Source organism: Alligator mississippiensis, chromosome 1 (genome assembly GCF_030867095.1).
Source record: "Alligator mississippiensis isolate rAllMis1 chromosome 1, rAllMis1, whole genome shotgun sequence".
NCBI lineage: Eukaryota > Metazoa > Chordata > Crocodylia > Alligatoridae > Alligator > Alligator mississippiensis.
In genome coordinates, this window is record NC_081824.1 from 428,161,005 (window position 1) to 428,180,691 (window position 19,687).

At 41.5% G+C, this 19,687-nt stretch overlaps 1 protein-coding gene across 2 annotated transcripts; it reads right to left on the minus strand.

Moving 5' to 3' along the window:
- Positions 1 to 273: 273 nt before the first annotated feature.
- On the minus strand, positions 274 to 19,668 carry LOC106737788 (uncharacterized). Of its 2 annotated transcripts, none has more exons than XM_014595932.3 (3): positions 19,561 to 19,668; positions 7,075 to 7,149; positions 274 to 1,669 (listed from the first exon to the last, which is right to left on the minus strand). In XM_014595932.3, exons 1-3 carry the CDS (start codon positions 19,584 to 19,586, stop codon positions 1,384 to 1,386), a joined length of 387 nt encoding a protein of 128 aa, XP_014451418.1. In that variant the 5' UTR covers positions 19,587 to 19,668; the 3' UTR covers positions 274 to 1,383. The 2 variants fall into 2 exon arrangements, with proteins under 2 accessions (XP_014451418.1, XP_014451419.1); XM_014595933.3 differs by having other exon boundaries at positions 7,075 to 7,145; positions 19,561 to 19,660.
- Positions 19,669 to 19,687: the final 19 nt, after the last annotated feature.

A 19,687-nucleotide genomic window follows, 5' to 3' on the forward strand; every position in this document is an offset into this window, starting at 1 on the left:
ATGGTCCCCCCTTTCAATGAGTTCAGCTACTAAAGCTAACATCCTTTTCTGCCATTGTTCACCACAGTCTCTCTTCTCATCCCCCTCATCCCAAGCTTCACTTAAGGAAGAGACAGGATAGTATTTATTTTTTTCTTAACTTTTTTTTCTTCTTGAAACACCTCTAAACATATCTCAGAACCACTTCTCTTTCAATGGTGCAGGATACTATGAATTCCCTGCCCCAAACGAAAATGCTAATTCTCATGAAGCTTCAAGAAAGTCCATGAAACATTTTCATTTAAGACATTTCAGATTTATTCGCAACACACTTGAAAACTTAAAAAGCTAAACCATATGTTCAAATATTTATGTCTGAGACTATTAAAATTCCCAAGGCTTTTCACAAAATAGGTCATCATAACACTGTCTGAACATACAGTAGGCTGGTGTAACTATTTATTGATACTCAACATCACAAGTGTTAGAAATTGTACCACTACAAAACTGTCTCACAGGCTTTGAAAGTGGATGAAAAACAACATTTTTTGAATATTTCTTCTGCATTTCCTGTATTATTTGTCTACTTGTAAAAGTCATACCACTGGATAGATGCACGGTAATTTTAACTGCTGAGGTTTGTTTTCAAAGCACCGTGATATTATTTTATGCGAACTACTTCCTCTGACAGGGGAAGCATAGATAGAAACAATTATTGCATTTATGGCTTATTAGTACTAATGTTTGTTGTTATCTCTGATCAATCTATGGAATGAACAGGAACACAGGAATAAATTCTATATTCCAGGTCATTTTCTTGTGGATTGTAAAGTCACTGCTGCCTATTTTAAGCTTTTTCTTAATAAAATGTCAAAAGAAGGCATAAGTTCTCTCACTGTAGGGATACCAAGATCTCTCAAACTATAGAAACTGCATTTGGGGGTGACTGAGTGTTCCAACTTTTCCTTCTTTAGATCTGCTCTATCCTACAAAATGAACATAAATAAACCATGTTTCTTTATTGAGTTTAGCAACAAAGTAATTTTGTCAAATTTACATGTATATAGGTATTTGCTTAAATTAATCTCCAAAATGGTAAGCTGTCTAAAAGAATCATACAAAGCAGTGAATCATATCCACTTGTGCAATCCATTCAGAACAGTTCGAGAAAAAAAAAAGGGGAGGGGGGGGAAGTCGTTTTACACTAGTCAAATGTTGTTCTTTACTTTCTCTTAAAGATCCCAAAGAGAGTCTTATAAAACTACTCTCAGGTTATATCTCACAAAAGCAACTGCCAGTTAGGAAATCTATGTTGAACGATGTCTTCTTTTTGAGGACTGACGCATCTTCACAGCCCAAAGATTAATGATATTTTTAGCTTGTAACAGAATGTATTCACCTTTCTTATCGTTTGCTCGATCTCTTTTCGTACTTCTCCTTTGTGTGCCGGTGCGTGTGTCGATGGCTGGAAGGAGAATAGCTGCCTCTTCTTCTAGCCTGAAAGCTGGGTTTGTAGGGATGAATTATGTGTTTCTTTGGTTTTTCTTCCTTCCTGCTTTTGCTTGGCTCGGGTTCTTTATCAACTTCCTTATGCTCACATTCTTGGTCTGGTTCTTTTTGGGTGGGTAATGTGTTCTTAATAGTATTAATGAGAAATCTTTTGTTTGTAGCAGCAAGAGGGCATTTCAACCTGAGAAAAAAAATTGAAAAGTAAGTGTAAGACCAGATGAAATACCCTGGTACTTACATAACAGTGTAAAAGGAAAACCCAAACTATTTTAAGAGGGACACAAGTTTATGATTTTGGCTTTCCTTGCATGCCACCTAGTGTAAACTCTGAGTACAGAAAAAGACATTCAGATGTTCCCATTCCCTTTTGTCTTAGTCTTAAGATTAGAAACAAAACAGCTGTGTTATTTTAGTAGGGGGGAAAAAGCAGATTTGGAGTGGCCCATGTTGGAGTCCTCTATAACTGCATAGATCATTTTAATAATTTACGCACTGACAAATTTCTAAATAGCTGATTCTTGAATAGTTATAAATATTCCACTTCTGTTGACAAAAGGCTGCATGATCTTGTCTCATTGTAGTTGGAGTTGTCCTTTATTTTTTAAAATGTTCAGCTCATTAAATAAACATTTTGCCTCAGGAACACCAAGTACTTATAGTAATAACACACACAGGCATTTTCCAACTCGCATTTAAATTTTTTATTCCCAGCCTACAAGATTTTATTTAAATTGAGAAGAGACTCATCCCGTTTTTTCACTTCCCTCATTTGTCTTTTCCTGGGTTTTTCCCTCTCTTGCTTTTTATGCAGCAATCTATATCATACTCTAGCACAATCAGTTCTTTCTGGTAACCAAATATTTTATACTCATTTAACTTTTCCCACTAGGAATAAAATCTCAAAAAATCTTTATTCCCTACCTGTGTTATCTATTAACAAAATAAATCCAAGACTTGTTTAGAATCTGATTTAGTCCTTTTTTCTCTGTTTAGAGAGGAAATAACATCTGGAGATTGTTTACTCTAGTGAGTGCACTGACATTTTTATTTGTTTGCATTGGGTTTATGTGCAGGTGGTCAACTTTCAAAGAATTTCTCTAAAAGGCAGAAGTGCTGATTCAGTAGGTGGAACTCTACCCTCCAAGTACTGAGTCAATGAATGACATGCCAGGGACCAAATGGTGCTGGAGGCAGTGTCTTTTGCACAAATGTAAAAGCTACATCAGCTACTTCTGCAAAATTTTGACCATTAAACCCCAGCTTAGTAGGTGAATTTTAACCATATAATTACACTGCTCGTTTGGCATCCTCCATTAGTTTTGGTTCATTATTCATTTATCCTAAAGGAATTTGCACAGTTATTGCTAAACAGGTATCAAGCTGCAGCCCAATAGAAGCTGCCAAAATAATTTAAGCAGCACAGTTTTTTTAGCAATATCTTTTACTGGCCCAAACACAACTTGCTTCTTGCATATTCCCTGGACTATCATGGCTGCTATTCAAATTATTTTATAGCTTTAGAGCATAAAAGAAACATGGAGCAGGAAGCGTCCTCCTGGACTAGAGTCCAGTTCTCTGTGTTTGCAGTCAATCATTAATTCTAGGAATCTCTCAAATCACCATTTCAAACTCTCACTCACAATGACAATGAGCACTTATTCATGAAAGCTTGTGCACCTCTGATTCAGTATGTCTATAAGATGCATCTCTATCCTGCCTTCCACCTGATTTCAGACTAACATGGTTAACTACCTTTTACAATGACAAGCCACAGTCTGTGACACATCAAGAATACCCTAACATGCCATACGTAAAAGCAAGGAAGAAAAGAGCACTACCAATGTCCTGCCAGTGCATAAACAGGGAAGGGGTTCATAAATCCATAGAAGTTAGGGACTGGAAGGGACCTCAAAAGAGCATTAGGTCCAGCACCCCTGCTCTTATGCAGATTAATATATGCTCAGGGGATCCTAGGAAAAGGTCCATACTTCATGCTGTTAAAAGGTAAAAACCCCCTGCAGTCTGTGCCAGCTTGACCTAGAGAAAAATTTATTTCTAACCCTAAATTTGGTGATCGGTGTAACCCTGACCAAATGAGCAAGATCTTCTAGCTAGGAACCTCTGTGTTTTTTAACTAGCAAGAACATAACTGTACCCACTGAAAACCACCCAACCTTGTGTGTCTATGTCCCAATACCTCAAAGAAACAGGAAATAAAAACCAGCAGCTAACAGCACTCACAAGGGGGAAAAAAAATCCTTCCTGGTTCCAACTGTAACCATAGCCTGTAAGTCACAGGACTACCAGACACCTTCCATACAGAAAGAGCTGTCTTTATACCCCAACCTGAGCACTGGAACACATGACTCTTAAGCTAAAACTACCTGTCCTAGTAAAACATCCCTTCCAAAAACTTAGTTAGTTCTGTCTTAAAATAATTTGGGTTCCTTGCTCTACCAATTTGCTTGGGAGGACAATGCAAACTTTCAGCTGAAAAAATAACTGCCAAAGATCTAGAGCAGATGATAGTATGTGGTGGCATACTGATTGGATTTGCAAGAGCTATGGACAGTTACTCATGTATTGAGCCTCAGAGGAATTTTGTTACTGTAGAAGGGTGCATCTCTATCCTGCCAATAAGGCAGTCAGACCATCATGTTTATTTTAATGTGGGTTCTCAGAATAGCAAACTTTAGAATTTTAAAATTTTCTTAGAAAATTATGAGGGGCAAGAATCTCTTAGGGTGATATCTTTTACAGGATCAACTGTCTCTTTTTAGGTTGTGAATTTTCCACTGTAAGCAATGGATTCTAGTATCTTTCATGTTATGGTATAGTAGTATAAGAGTGATGTTGTAGCTGTGATGGTCCAGGAATAATACAAGGGGGATAATTTCTTTAGGGTGAGATCTTATTAGACTGACTGCGACCACAGTTGGTCCAGTAAGGTTCTCACCCTAAGAAATCCTTGCCTCTTGAATAACTTCTGGATCACCATGGCTACAAGATCACTGTTACCCTACTCTTAGAAAAATAATTATTTTTGCATCCCTCTGCAGGTCAATACCAATCGTTTAAGCGGGCTGCATTCAGATGAAATAGAAAAGAGTATAAAACCCCTAAACAGTGGTTCCATAAATGAAGACCATAAGATTTACACATTTAATGCTAAGTGACTGAAAAGATGGGATTATCTGTTTTCCAATGAGATAGTGCTTTCATTTCAAGAGCCCTCAGTTAGGGAACATGTTGACAAATATGTTGGGGACATAAAATATGTTAAAACACGTAATACAGCACTGTACGCATTTACTCTCAGTAATCCATGCTTCTGTCCTGACCCAACAGTTGAGAGAGTTGGATAAGTTTAACCAGACTTCTTGGGTGCTTACAGACTTAGGGAAAAACAAAACGAAACAAAACAAAACACAAAACAAAACAAAACAAAACGGTGCTTTACTTTCAGCTTGGTGCACACCCATGCTGAGCACAGTGCATGTCCAGAAGAGGAATCGCATCAGTTTGACCCGGTTCACCCAGCTTCTATATAGCTCATGTGCTTCAACGTGGCTTTTTGGTCTATGGCAGTTTCTCAACCCATGGATCACAAGAATATATGAAAGGGCCACAAACAAACTTAAAAAATGTATCAACAAACTTTAAAAATGGATTCTCCTTTAAAGGAAAAAAATGTGGGAAGCCATGGTTTTTCCTCTGCAGGCTGTCAGAGTTCCAGCTTGCAACGGGCTGCTTGGGGCCACCCATACCTCACACATCCCTCCTGCCCCACACACTGGGAGACTGGGGCCTCAGGGATGGGGGCAGTGGGTTGGAAGTGAAGGGTACAGGGTCAGGACTAGCCACTGATGTTTACAAATGGGTCCTGGTACAAAAAAGGTTGAGAATCACTGGTTTATGGAGCCCAAGCCCAGATTTATTAAACTGCTGACTGCTGGTGAGATGGACAAGTGCAAAGTCCTTTTCAACACTCCAAACTCCTGCTTCAAGTAGTTTTATCATCTCCCTCAAAACAAGAACTTCTCACACCAGCCAAAACAGCACTGGGAGTTTAAAGTCAATCTTCAGTCTTGAACAGTGACTGTTAAATAGTGTCCTATAACCTCATAAACTTAAAAAATGAAGGTTGGAAGATTTATACGAGGGGCGTCAAACTTGACCAACATCCTGTGTTCTTTGCAGCCTGGACTCAGATTATGGGTCTCTTCATAGGCCAGATCCAGACCAAGTGATAGGGCAAACAGTGGCAGCACAGGGGTTAACACAGTTGTTGCTCACCCTTCCACTGACAACACATTCCCAATGGGGCTCTGCACCTGGAAATTCAGTCGCAGGTACCATCCCCACTCACTCCGCCCTTGAATTTCCAGTCCCTCCAGGAGCCCCGTGGACTGGCTAAAATGGCTCCTCAAGGCAGATCCAACCCATGGTTCATATTTTTGACATCCCTGCTTTATACCACCAGGAGAAATAATTTTTACACAGAAACTGGCTTCTAGTACTAGAAAATTCCAAAACACCAGATTTTTAAAGTCGTGACGTTCTTGCTTAGAAAGAGCTTTTTGCTTGTTGTAAAGAGGCATTAAGTGAACTAGTTAATTTTTTTCCTGCCTTGCTTCAGAGGAAAACAGAATAACAGAGCTGTATTTATAACTAGAGGATCTGCATAGGTCAGTGCAATGGGCAACTGACAATGGACTGGAAGGAGCTGGGCTTGATCCCAGGTGAGTGGTGGGCTTCTACTCATCATTTCCACTTTTAGCATGACCCCTGAAGCCCACCCAGCCTCCTATCCAATTAGTAGCAGGAGCTCCACATGGGTAAGGGTGGCTGGAGCGTGTGTTGAATACAACACCTCCTCCTCATGCCAACGTTAAAGACGCAGAGAAGCCCTGCCACCAATGGGCCTCAATGGCCTGTAAATAGCAAACCTTTACATTTACTCACAACTAAACAACATGGTCTGATAGACTGAAGAAAAATATAGAAATAGTTCCAGGAATGCTACTAAAAGCTTTTAGCAAGATATGCGGCAAGTACAAATGCACATCCCTCCATGTTTACACCATACAGGCAATGTGGTTCAAAGGTTTTTAAAAAATAATTATGCATGCTCCCCAGAGCCAAAAATGAATATATTTTATAAATCCACAAATAAGCTATCTTATACACAAGGATACATATCATATATATCTAAGTTTCTTGATTGAAATTTCATATATTGGCCGTTTTGACAAAAACCTGTGCGTAAAACAAACAACACCAATTCTCCAGCTGGGAATATCATCAATTCAGTGCTTGGTACAGCAATCTTCAGTCAGAACTTTAATTTCAGTTATGAAGATACAAATTAAAGAAAGATTTTGCACCTCCAGTTAATGAATAAGATATATTTTAATGTGATGCTATTAAATCAAACATTAGAAGTGAAAACGTTACCCTGCTTTATATATAATTTTTTATCATTTAATTTGTTTACACAGGGTTTGGTGTCTATTTTTTCCTTCCAATAATACCAGTATTTAAAAGGTAAAATAGGCTTTGTATTTCATTTGCATCATAACTTACCAACCCATAGCTCCCATTGTTTCAGCTCTAGTTCTCCCACGTTTTGCCTCTTTAAGAAGCTCTTCTACTGCCTTCCTAGACATGAAGAGAGGAAAATATATTAAACTTGAACATTAAGATACAAAACAGAACACCTGGAAATTTAGAAAAGTTGGTTCACCTGATAAGTACCAAAACCAATCATTTGTTTAACCAAGCACTTCACGTGGAGGATGGGCAACTGAATGTATTATGACATTTGGACTATAGTCATAGTCCAAATTTCTACCTAATAAGGTGGGGGGAAAAAGAAATAAAAGCATGAAGATAAGCAGCTGTACAAAACATATATTTTACATCATTCCTATTAAAAGCCACCAGTCATTAAAGAAACATAAACACGTTTATTTAAAATTCTTGGTTCAATTTCCAGAGCAGACAGCAAGGTTGCTCTGGAACATTAAACTGAAAAGTACAGATCCCATTTCCAGTTATACAGAGCACCATATTTACATGGATCAGCATGCGTTGGTCCTTCAGTATCTTAGGATGCTTCGTTTCTTGCTCCCCCCTCTTTCCATGGCTGCAGGGAGTTTGTCTGGCACCCCAAATTCTACTGCCCCAGGGAGCTGGAACTGGTTATAGACTGAAAGAACAGCACAGGACTCCACCTCCTAGGCCCTCCTGCTATGCAAAAAAGAGCTATTCCCATCAGGTCAGCATCTCTGGTGTTATCTATAAGCCAGGCTGGAGGAAGGGCACTGAGCAGAAACCTGTGTGTAGTTAAAGTTGTGTCTGGATCCCTTAAAAGTTGGGTACTGGGTTTTACAAGTGGCAAAGGGGAGACTCTTCAGCACCTCTCCAGAAATGGAGGCAACATCAGACTCCTACAGGGTAGAAACATGGCCAGGAGTTCCATGTGTGCATGGTGCAGAGAGTGGCTGGTGTAAGTTGTCTGTAACATAAAAACTTAAAAAGGGGTATGCACCCAAGAAAAGAGAAGAGAGTCCTTGTAGGTGCCCCTCCTGAAGTGAAGCCAAAGTCAGAGCTTTCACCTATCACTGACCTCTTGCAGGTTGATGAGGCAGGTGGATGATCATGCCAACAACAACTGGATAGTCAGGCACACTTCCTGCACTGGCTCTCCCACTGTGGACATGCCTAGACCAGACTCGTTGGTGAACTGGAGGTAATATGACCAAAGCCTTGGCTGCATCTGTATCTGTCCATGGTGCTGCACACCAGCCCTCACAGGAACTGAATGAGCTCTTAAAAGAAGTAGTGGCAAACTGACTGTGCTGGCAGGAGTATGGCATAGGACTTGCCAACACTAGTTTTAAAGAAATTCTAGGTCTTCTCTGCATACATTTCCCATAATTCCTCATTCCAGATGACTTCACTTAGTTTGTCAAAATGAAAAAAAGGTTGGAAACCACTGCTCTAGGACTTCTATCTTTTTGCTACTAGTAGTTAAACTGCATCAACTGTAGTGCAACAGTGGAAGAAAAAGCTCACTGATACAACTGTGACCTGTTGTATCTCCAAATAACTGTTTGATTTCAGTTTAGATACATAGGTCCTAGAACAAGAGTGACCAGGCTAAGGATAAACTATTTAAGGATTTCTCACATCATAGCTCTGTCCTTGTTCTGCAAGCAAGATTAGTATGTGGAAGTTATCAATTATAATTTATGTCATTTCAAATTAGATTTGCTATTATTAAGTCAAGATAACTTTAGTTCAGTTAATTTTAGTCATAGGTTACAATAAGGTAACTGTTCCCATTAGTAGGAAAATAATATATGGGTGATACAAGCCACTCTCCCATCTTCTATTATAGATCAGTCAAGTACAGTGCTTTCCAACATTTTTGGGTGTATTTTGGATACACCTTTCCTAAGTCTGTCATACCATGGTATACCTCTATGATTATGTTACAGACAGTAAATATGTCACTATAACTCATCTGCAATCACTGCAACAACCTAAGAGCTCTTCGTGTTTTCCTTTTTTCTTCCCTTTCCTCAATGTATATTTTTCCCCCACCCTTTTCTAGTCCTTCCTCTTGTGCAGCCACAAAGATTGATGCATATCCTAGCTATATGCATACTCCAGTTTGAAAACCATTAATCTAGTATAAGCTTAACAAGTTTGCTCCTTACAGAGGACTGCCTTACTATTCTGGGGTGTGAGCCAGTTATGTACAGGGAGGGTGCAGGTGTGTCTGCAGGGGGTGGATAGGTGTGGAGGGTGCGGTTGTGGGGTGAGGGAGCATGCGCGCGTGCGTGTGTGGATACGTGGGGTGTGGGGTTTGTAGCAGGCTGTGTATGGTGGGGAGGGTGGCTGGTGTGTGTGAGGGAGCATGGGTGTAGGAGTCTATGCATATGGCAGTACGGGGGTGTGTGGGTGCACATGTATGGTGGGGTGTGTGGGGTTCACCCTCCCCCTCACTCCACATGCCCACAAACCCACAGCCCCCCACAACATACAAGAATAAGACTTCATTTTAAGATATTATATATAAACACCTCTATGTACACTACACAAATATATGTAAATCAGGACAAAAATATTTTTTTGAAATCAAATTAATTAATGTTGTAGATGTTCAATTTTTAGAATATAATTTGATATTTTCTGGTTCCAAGATAGCAAAACCCCTTGCTGAAAGGTGTACTTCCAGGGGCAAGAGGAGGGACTTCTCATGGCAGAGGTTAGGGGGTGGGATTACCAGTCACAAGATAGCAACGAGGGGGCAAGGCACCTGTCAAGGGGCAGGGCTACCCATGCAGCCCTTGGCAGCTTGCCAAAACTCAGTAAGCAGCCCTCCACCTGAAATAAATTGCTTGCCCCTATGATAGTCAGTCCTAATAACTGCATTTCCTTCCGTGCCACATTTGCACAGCAGGATGCACAATTCTGGGATCAGGGATTGGATGCCAACTGCACCATTAGGATCTTGGGCTTCTCCTGCACTAGCAAGTTGAAAGCTGGGTCAGCTGATTGTCCACCCTAGCCGTGGGACACAGAGCCTCAAGCCCTGGGATGTTAGCAAAACATGTGATCAACCCAGCTTTTTTAAGGTCCCAGTGTGCCAGGATCCTGGAATTAGGAGGAGGTTCCTCATCCCAAGGTCCCTGTGGCTGGGATGTCAACTGCTTTGCTCTTTAGCTCCCGTGGGATCTGCAAAGTCAGTCAAGCACTATGCTAGGTCACAGGTAGCCTCACAGCTCTCCACAACCCAACATCTTGGCCTAACTGATATGCCTGCTAACATGGAGCAGCTGCCACCACGCCCTGCCATGCAACTACCATTAAGCTGCATGGCAGGGCTACCTGACACAGATTCAATTTAAGATGCAATGAAAACCAGCCACAAAAATATTATACGTTTTGTGGAATATTTTTGTGGCTAGTTTCCTGTTTTGTTATGCTATTAATTCCTTGAATGTGTGGTAGGGTTACCATTTATAGCGAGATTAACAGGTTAATCATGTCTTAAATGTAATGTCTCCCAGGGGCCTCAGGGGCCTACAGTAAGTCTTTACTATTTCCCTTTAGACTATTTATAAAAAAAAACAAATTTGTTCCTCTATAGATTTTCATCTGCTAAGCTCGTCTTCCTTTTCTCAGTTTGTTTTATCAGGATTTTTCAACATACATAACCTTTGCTCTCTATACTCAGGATACCTTCTTTACTTGTTTTTTTTAGTGATAGAAAAAGTTGGATCTTGCTGCTAAACAGAGTCTGTTAGAATAAATTACATTAATCAGTTACGTCCTGGTTTAAAGAGCACCAAGAAAGTTTATTTTCCTTAAGATTCAGGATTTTGCTATGCCCTCTGATATAGTAATCACTGAACCATTTCACCACAGACTCATTTCCACCAAGCAATGTTCTCATAGATTTCACAGACATTAGGCCTGGAAGGGACCTTGTAAGATCACTGGGCCCAGCCCCCTGCCCAAGGGACAGGAAGTCAGCTAGGGTCAAAGAATCCCAGCAAGATAAGCATCCAAATGTTTCTTAGAAGAGTCCAAAGTAGATGCTTGCACCACTGCTGGGGGGAGTCTGTTCCAGGTGCTAGGGGCTCAAACAGTAAAGAAGTTTTTCCTTATGTCCAGCCTAAAAGGGCCTTGTAGGAGTTTGTGACTGTTGGACCTTGTCATCTCTTGGGGTGCTCTGGTGAACAGCCATTTCCACAAATCCTGATGCACATCCCTCATGTACTTAGACTAATAAGGTCTTCAGATTCAGTCACTAGTATTTAATTTTTTATCACTGCGTTCTCTTGGACTGAACAGTACACTATGGAAAACAATTCCTACCACAAAGCTTATTGTGATATATGTCAGACTGGTAACCTGGGAGAAAAAAGGTTCATTTTTCAGGCTTAGGTTGCATGTAGAACCACAGACTCCAAGAAACGCTGGAATGGAAGGGACTTCAGGAAGTCATCTAGTTTAGCCCTATGGCTCAAGGCAGGATCAAAACTATCCAAACATTTGTCTATCCCAGGGGTGCTCAACCTTCCAGCCCTGAAAACCAGAGGAGTGCCAGATCCAGTGTAGGCTCAGAGTGCAGCCCTTTAAGCCAGTAGCTATCGAGCAGGGGAGCTGTGGATACAGCCTCTGAATTAGAACTTCTTTGACCTTAAATGCTGGAGGCTGAGAGTGAGAGAGGAACAGTGGGGAAAAAAATCTGGTCATACCCTGTTCACTCTCCCTTTCATCATCTACTCTCTGCCCCCGTGACACAGACCTTCTGATATGCCATTCCAGAATGTAGGCCAAAGCCCACCAAATAGAGCTATACACCCCCCTTGATTGGGGGGGGGCACCAAGGATTTATCATTGGTTGCTTGGGACAAATAAAAAATAAATTAGAGACAGGAGTGAAGGTCAAAGGTTCAAAACAAGTGCAACAAGGAGGGACCCTTGTGTGACAGGATACTGGGCAAGATGGGCCGATGCTCTGACCCAGCAAATGGCAATTTTTATGCCTTCTGCAAACTGCAACAATTAACACTGCCACTACTCTGCCACTGGCAATCTTCCAGACTTGTGAGGCATGAGGAGCTCCCTCCTCACCCCTTCACGTTATGTGGAAACTGTAAAATACGTGACATCAGAACATTCTCGTTTATATCTATAAGTTATATTGGTTGCCTCTACACAAGACACTGACTGCATAGTAAGCCACAAATACTGCACAGTAGCGTCACATGTCAGGAAGCATGATGTGACACTACTGTGCATTAGTCAGCGTCACAAAAGAGCCGTTTCTTGGCACAACTGCACAGTAACTCTGATTACCATGCAATCATTTAGTACTTTGTTTATACAAGTACTAAATGACTGTGCAGTAGCAACTGCACAGTCAGCGTCTTGTGTAGATGCAGCCACTGTAAATCAGATTTGTTACAAGTAGGGATTCTTCTCTCTCTCATTCTCGCATTTCACCACATCCTTGTATCCTTTTGTAATATATCAACCTGTATTGCACACCTTTAAAAAGCTGTCCTAATTTGCAAGGATTAGGAAAAGCCAATTGCACAAGAGTAGCATAAAAACGAAAGGAAAACACTTAGGAATGTCTGCTTATTGTTTTTCCACACACTAAACATATACTCCCTAAACAAATCAGACAAAAGCTTTACAACTATGCAAACAAGGTTTTTACATGTGCTTTTAAAAGACACTTGGGACTTAGCACTCTTAGTTGTCTTTGCTTTTATAGCTTGAGTACAAAACAAGCTCTCTTGCAACTGCTAAATTCTAGGATTGGAAGAGCAACAGCAGAATATGAGAAAAAGGAATTGGCTAGAGTATAACGGTCAAGGCCTCTACACAAAAGGGCGAAAGCACATATAATCAGCAGATCTGATGCTCAATTCAGTCTCAAAGGAAAACTACACTGAGACAACCACCCAGTAGTTCTGGTGTCACTTATACCTTGAGTAGCAAGTGGCTTTCCAAACCTGCTGTGGCCATGCTTCAGAACAAGCAGAGAATCCCCCCCCCCCAAAAGAAACCCACCCAAAAAAACAAAAAACCCTGCAATGAAAGCAAGTTACAAGAAAACATATTTTTATCTTTACAAGAAAGAATAGTCTGGAGTCTAATTATATTTGTGAATGACAGGGGCTCTGTATTCTTCATTATCATCAAGTAAATGTATCATATAAAGAACCTCTCAAACTTCCATTTATATGATGCAAAATAGATTGCTAAAAGCATGTTGATGCTATGAAGTCAAGCAAAACTTCCTAAAATATTAAGCTTGGCACGCACAAAAAATTAGTCTGAATGTGTTTGGCAAACTGTTAAGCAACTGGAAACTGGGAAGGGAAGCAATTAGGTTACTAATTACAGGTGTTGCTGCTGGCTCCTATAATATCATCTTTCATCAGAGAGGGTCTTAAAGTGAATTGAGTAACAACACACAGGAATTGTTCCATGGCTGCAATGCAGCTGGACAGGGTGAAATGCCCTAGTCAGATTTTTGAAAAAACAAAAACAAACAAACAAACAAGCAAACAAACAAAACAATGAGTGCAGTATCCTGCACAATGAGATGTTTCATCCAGGAACAAAGGAACAATGATCAGATATGATCAGAACAATTTGTCTTCTGAAAAACTCTGCTGCTGAGATGCTATGTTCTCCAGCATCAACTGTAGTATTAGCTTGATATTTGCAGAAATATTTTCATCATTGGATCACCCAAACCACTTCCCACCTGCACTCTAGATGAATTCAAATACTGACCAAGATCTAGCCTGTATTTTTTAGCCAGAGCAGAACTCAAGATGATAGGGCTACAGATTCTATGGTTACATGAGGGCAACTGGAAATGAAGACAGTTGTTTTGAACACATCCAAGAATTTTGACATCTGATTTGACAATCTGGTCATGTACTGAGTAGTCTTAAAACTGTCAGTTCTGGAGTCAGCAGGAAAAAATAGATACCTGAAAATCAAAAATATTAACAAGAAAAATCAGGATATAATATGAAATTAAAGACATTTATATGGAAACTGATGAAAACAAATGTAAAAAATGGAGCCTGAATCAGGATTAAAAAACAAACAAACCCATGCACACCACCACACAAGAATCTTATGGAAGTAAAGTAGGGTTGGAGTGATGCTGCAGTTGCGATAGTCCAGGAAATATGAGGGGCAAGGATATTTTGTTGTTATCTTTTACTGGACCACTACATAGATGTTCCAGTAGAACATAATACCAAGAATCCTTGCCTTTTGTTTGATTTAGATTTCTATCATGTCTGAATAGCCAGGGTTTGGGGGCTGTGACAAAGAGCCCCCATTTTAAAAGATCGTTAAAAAAACATATCACATACTAATTCCACCTGCAGTCTGATTAATAGGGACTTCACACCTATGGCCATGCTCAAATTTTGACCATCCAAAAATTCATCATCTCTATATAAGGTGACTTGGTATGTAACATTGGCAAGGTTACCTACAGAGTGATTCTGTGATTTCTAGGACAATATTAAGGGCTTTTTTCCCCATTGGTTTTAATGACTAAACTATGCTTCTACTCTGACATATGATTTTTATACCTTAAAGAATTATTAATTTAAATTAAACATGTACATTGCAAGTTAGACTCCATTCTCAAAACTCTATTGTTTTTACAATCAAATAAAGTGTTTATTCCAAATAAGGGCCTTAATTCCTTAGGACACCAAGCAATTTCCCAATAGTGGAGTCTCCAAATTAGGCTTGGAAGACCATTCTAGTAAGTGACAGTACTCCCAGATCATATATTTGCTATTTTGTTATTATAAGACCGTCCTGCTTACATTCCCCATAAATGGCACCTCATATTATTTGCTTTATAACCATCTACTCAAGATCCCTTGGAACATAACTTAAACTTGCATTATTCATCAGGGGCGAGCAATTATTTCGGGCAGAGGGCCGCTTACTGAGTTTTGGTAAGCCATTGAGGGCCACAGCCAGGGGCAGATAAATATTGATTTTCTAAATTTTTTAGGGGACCCACAGCCAGATAGAATGGCCTGGTGGGCAGCATCCAGCCCGCCAGACCATTTTGCCCACCCCTGCATTAGAAATAACGGTCACAAGCTGGCAGAGGGTAGATTCAGACTAGACATCAGGAGGCGCTACTTCACAGTCAGGGTGGCTAGGACCTGGAACCAACTTCCAAGCGAAGTGGTGCTGGCTCCTACCCTGGGGGTCTTTAAGAGGAGGTTAGATGAACACCTTGCTGGGGTCGTTTGACCCCAGTACTTCTTCCTGCCGTGGCAGGGGGTCAGACTTGATGATCTGCTCAGGTCCCTTCTGACCCTACCAACTATGAAACTATATGCATTACATTATATTTGAATTTGGGCTAGTATCTTAACAAGGATGTGAAAGGTTTCAGATTTATATTCTTGATTTTCTCCTATGCAATTAATAGCCAAATGTTATTGGAGAAATGCCAGGCTGTAATTTTCAGCAAAAAAGATTTACTAGGGGAAAAGGATGGGGAAATTCACCGGATCTTTGCTACAGATAGTAGCAGAGGTGAATGGGAAATCTGAGTTAGTTACTACCTGGGGCACCGACTGTTGTCTTTCCAGCTTTTATTGCTTTAAATGTGCACAACAGTCTCATAACAGGAAGTGTACAATTCAGCATCCAGCTTTAGTGGTGACAGTGGAACTTTAATTTATGTTAAAATGAGCAAAATAATGAGACCAACTGAGAATCAGACAGAACAACAGGAAAATAAAAAAAGATAAAACCTGGCACAATAGAACAGAACAGAACAAGCAGAATGTAGAAAACTATCCTTAGGTGACCACAGCAGCGACACTATTTCAATTTAATTTGCTTGAAAGAATGAGATCACAACCAGAAAATTGGAACAACTAAGTTTTCTCATCAAAACACCAGACTGAAAACTTAACTGCCTGTGGACAAACAATCAGAACTCTTTGCTCCCTCCCTTCCTTCTCCTCACACTGAGATTTCCAGTTTCCCAACAGGATTCATCATTTACCCTAGACCCAAGAGAAGTGCGTATCACAGACTTAAGTTAATATTTAAAGATATTGAAGAAACACATTAAGTCATTTTAGAAATTTGTGCAGTTGGACTCTAAGACACCTGGCTTCAAAGGTAGAAAATATTTAAAATACTCTTTCAAAACATTCCTAGAACAGCTTTTCTATAACATATGTGGTATACAAAACAAAACTCAGGATGATGCAACTTGTATCCACTACTGCTAAATAGTACAGCCATCCCAAACTCAGACTATTAAGGTTTTTATATTACCATAATGCATTTTTTATCCATATGTATAGTTTGACATTTCAAACCTATTTTTTTCAAAATCACGACAGAGAAAAGTCTTACTGAAGAACTATAAAGCTCAATGGATCAATAAATTCTCTTGGTTGCAATTACCCTCTCAGAGCTATCACCACAACACTGTTAACTTTCTCCCGCCTATATTACTGTATCTATTGGAGGCAGATGGTAGGAGCAACAAGTTATTTTCTATAGTGGAATCACGAAGGCCTTCAAGTGCAAGTTGTGCTTGCAGGGCAGTGAAGGAAGCCTGCATTGCCCCGGACCATGCTGTAATTGTTTTATGACGGTTAACAGGAATATCATTAGACTGTCATCTCAGATATGATTCTATCATATTCTGCATAGCTGTAGTGTTGATAACTTGCTGTAAACTATGTAGTCTTTCTTCCCAGGCAATCTCACAATAAAGTGTGTAATGCCAACAAGATTCACCAAGGAGGTAAGCGCATGCAGGCTGCTTCCAAACCAAAAAGTAAGAGACCTATTATGACTGGATAGTCAAATAAACATACATTTATATTCAGTGCACTCTCTTGGAAGTGCCATAATTCAATATGTAAAGCAGAATGAATATCTCATCCCAACCAAATGCAGAATAGCAGTCACTTTATTCTCTGATAAAATGACTGCAGTCAATTTTGCCACAACACTATGACAGGGTGACATTAACTATCTATTAGCGCATCCATCAATAAAAAGTCAGGGTATTAGGCTTTTTTTTTTTTATTTGAACTAAAAAACCCGAAGCTTATTTTCAATCTGCATTATGATCAATTAGATTTCCAAAGCTTGGCTAGAACAGCTATCAGTATGCATCACTAGTATTTTACAGTGAACAGAGAAGACATCCTTTCCCCGTTTTTCTTCATTCTGTATGGAGGTTTGATTTTTATTTATTCATTGTACAGGAGTACATTTCCTCAACGGACTAAAAATCTCTCTCTGCGCTGTATTCTTAATGCACACATGTTTCTTCATAGACCCCTCAAGAATAATATTGCCAAGACTAGTCTCCTGTGCATACCTCTCTCACCTTTGATGGTTGTGTTATTTTTGCTAGATCACAGAGAGGTACTTGTACTTAGACATGTTACTGTTAAGTCAGGTAGATGGCAGAGTAGAGCTAATTACACCAGAGATGCATAAGCTTTCATAAGCTTGAGCATACTTCATTAGGTGCTGTGAAAGGACATGCACACAGCAGTCTATGTAAAAATAGTGAGAGTGATTTGAATACAAAAGGCAGGGTAGATTTGCACCTTATAGACTAGAACAGTTAGTCTATGAAGTGCAAATCTACCTTGTCTTCTGCCTGACTTCAAACTAACACGGCTAATTACCTCACTATTCACAGGATACAAGACAGAGAATGGATAGAGTAAAGTGGGGGTAGATAATAGCTAGGGACCTACTGAATTTGTGGCAGTTGTTATCTGATTTTGCAGTTTGAGTACAGGGCCAGGCGCCATTTCTGCAGTGCCACCCTCCACCCCGTATTCCTCTGATTGGCCAAGGGGCCCTGGAAGTCCTCTTGCTCCTGAAAATTGATAGATGGCAATCTGTTAGTCTCCAGGACTGCCAAGACTTCCAGGGCCCCCTCAGTCAATCAGAGGCATGTAGGGGGCAGCAGCCCACCACACTCCACTGCAAAAATTTCCCCCTGCCCCCCCACCCTGCTTCAGGATGCCAGGGCTTCCCGCCCTTTTCTGGTTTTGCAACCGCCCTCCCCCCCACCCCGCCCAACTTGCTGCTGATTTTGTACCTTTTCTCAGTCCCTGTGCTTTTTCACGGGGACCAACTGAATTTGCGGTTTTCTTGAAAATCCCGAATTCAATAGGTGCCTAATCATAGCCAAGCCAGGGAATCAGGATCAGGTAGGTGGAGTGAAACAGCCCTCCAGGTAACACAGGTCACTTCTACAGTCAAGTTCAGAATTCAGCAATATCTTTTTCTCATTAAAAACCTGAATGCCCTCTCCAATACACTGCTCTCCAGAATGCAGCAGGATAGATAACAAGCGGGCTGCCTACAGCGAACTCACTTTTAGGGTCAGGACACCTGAAGCAGCAGCTCTCAACCTTTTTAGACGCAAAGAATCTCTCAGAAAATGCCAACGCTTATGTTCGCATTCTTTGACTACAAAAAATAACAGAGCCATTTTTCTACTGCAAAGACCATGATGACAGGGCAGAACATTTCCTTTCATTGTGGACAGCTGGATAAAAACATCAGCTTGGTGCCATCAAGAAGGCAGACAAAATGCGAGGGATTATTAAGAAGGGAATTGTAAACAAAACAGAAAGTGTCCTTATGCCGCTTTATAAATCCGTGGTGCATCTACACCTTGAATGCAGTGCCCAGTTCTGGTTTTCACACCTCAAAACGGAGGCAGAAGAACTAGAGATGGCCCAGAGAAGAGCAATAAGGATGGTTAGCGTATGGAGGGGCTCTCCCAAGGGGGGAGACTACAGAGCCTAGGCCTATTCAATTTAGAAAAGAGCTGGTTGCAGCAGGGGGCACGAGAAGGATTTACAGACCAGTAAATGGTGAACAGACAGTACCAGGGACAGATCATCGACTCTCCCGAGACAGGAACTAGACAGTCACAGAATGAAGCTAGCAGGTTGCGAGTTCAAAACCAATTAAACCAAGTTTCTTTTCACACAGCAAGTCATGCAAGTGGGAACCTGCTGCCCTCACACGCGGGGGAAGCCGACAGTTCAGCCACATTCACAAAGGGCCTGGACAAATTGTGGGAGGAAAGCAAAGGGCACCAGGACCAGGGAGCGCGGGGCCCGGCCCGGAGGCTGCAAGGGCGACAGGAGCAACCTCGGGCAGACGCGGCCCGCGAGCCTGTGCCGGCCAGGCCGCTCCGCACTCCCCTGAGGGAACCTCCACCTCCCCTCGTGCCCTCCACGCCCAGCCGCGCCCGCGCGCAGCAGGCCTCGCTGGTCTGCGGAAGACACAAACAGACAGGAGAAGGCCTCACTCGCCCGGCGGCACAGGCCGCGGAGCCGCCGGCCCCGAGCTGCGGCAGGCCCCCGCGTCCGCGGCGGGCCACACGGGGAAGGGGAAGGGGAAGAGGACGGGGCCCCGCGCCAGCAGGAGCAAGGCCCGCGCCCGCCCGCCCCCAACGCCGCCTCTCACCGCTCCAGCTCCGGGTCCTCGTCCATGGCGGCCCTTCCCCCCGCGGACGGTTGCAGCACCGCGAGGCCGGCCGGGGAAGGGGCGGGGTGCCGCCGGGCCACGCCCCCTTCCGCGGGCGGGGCGACGC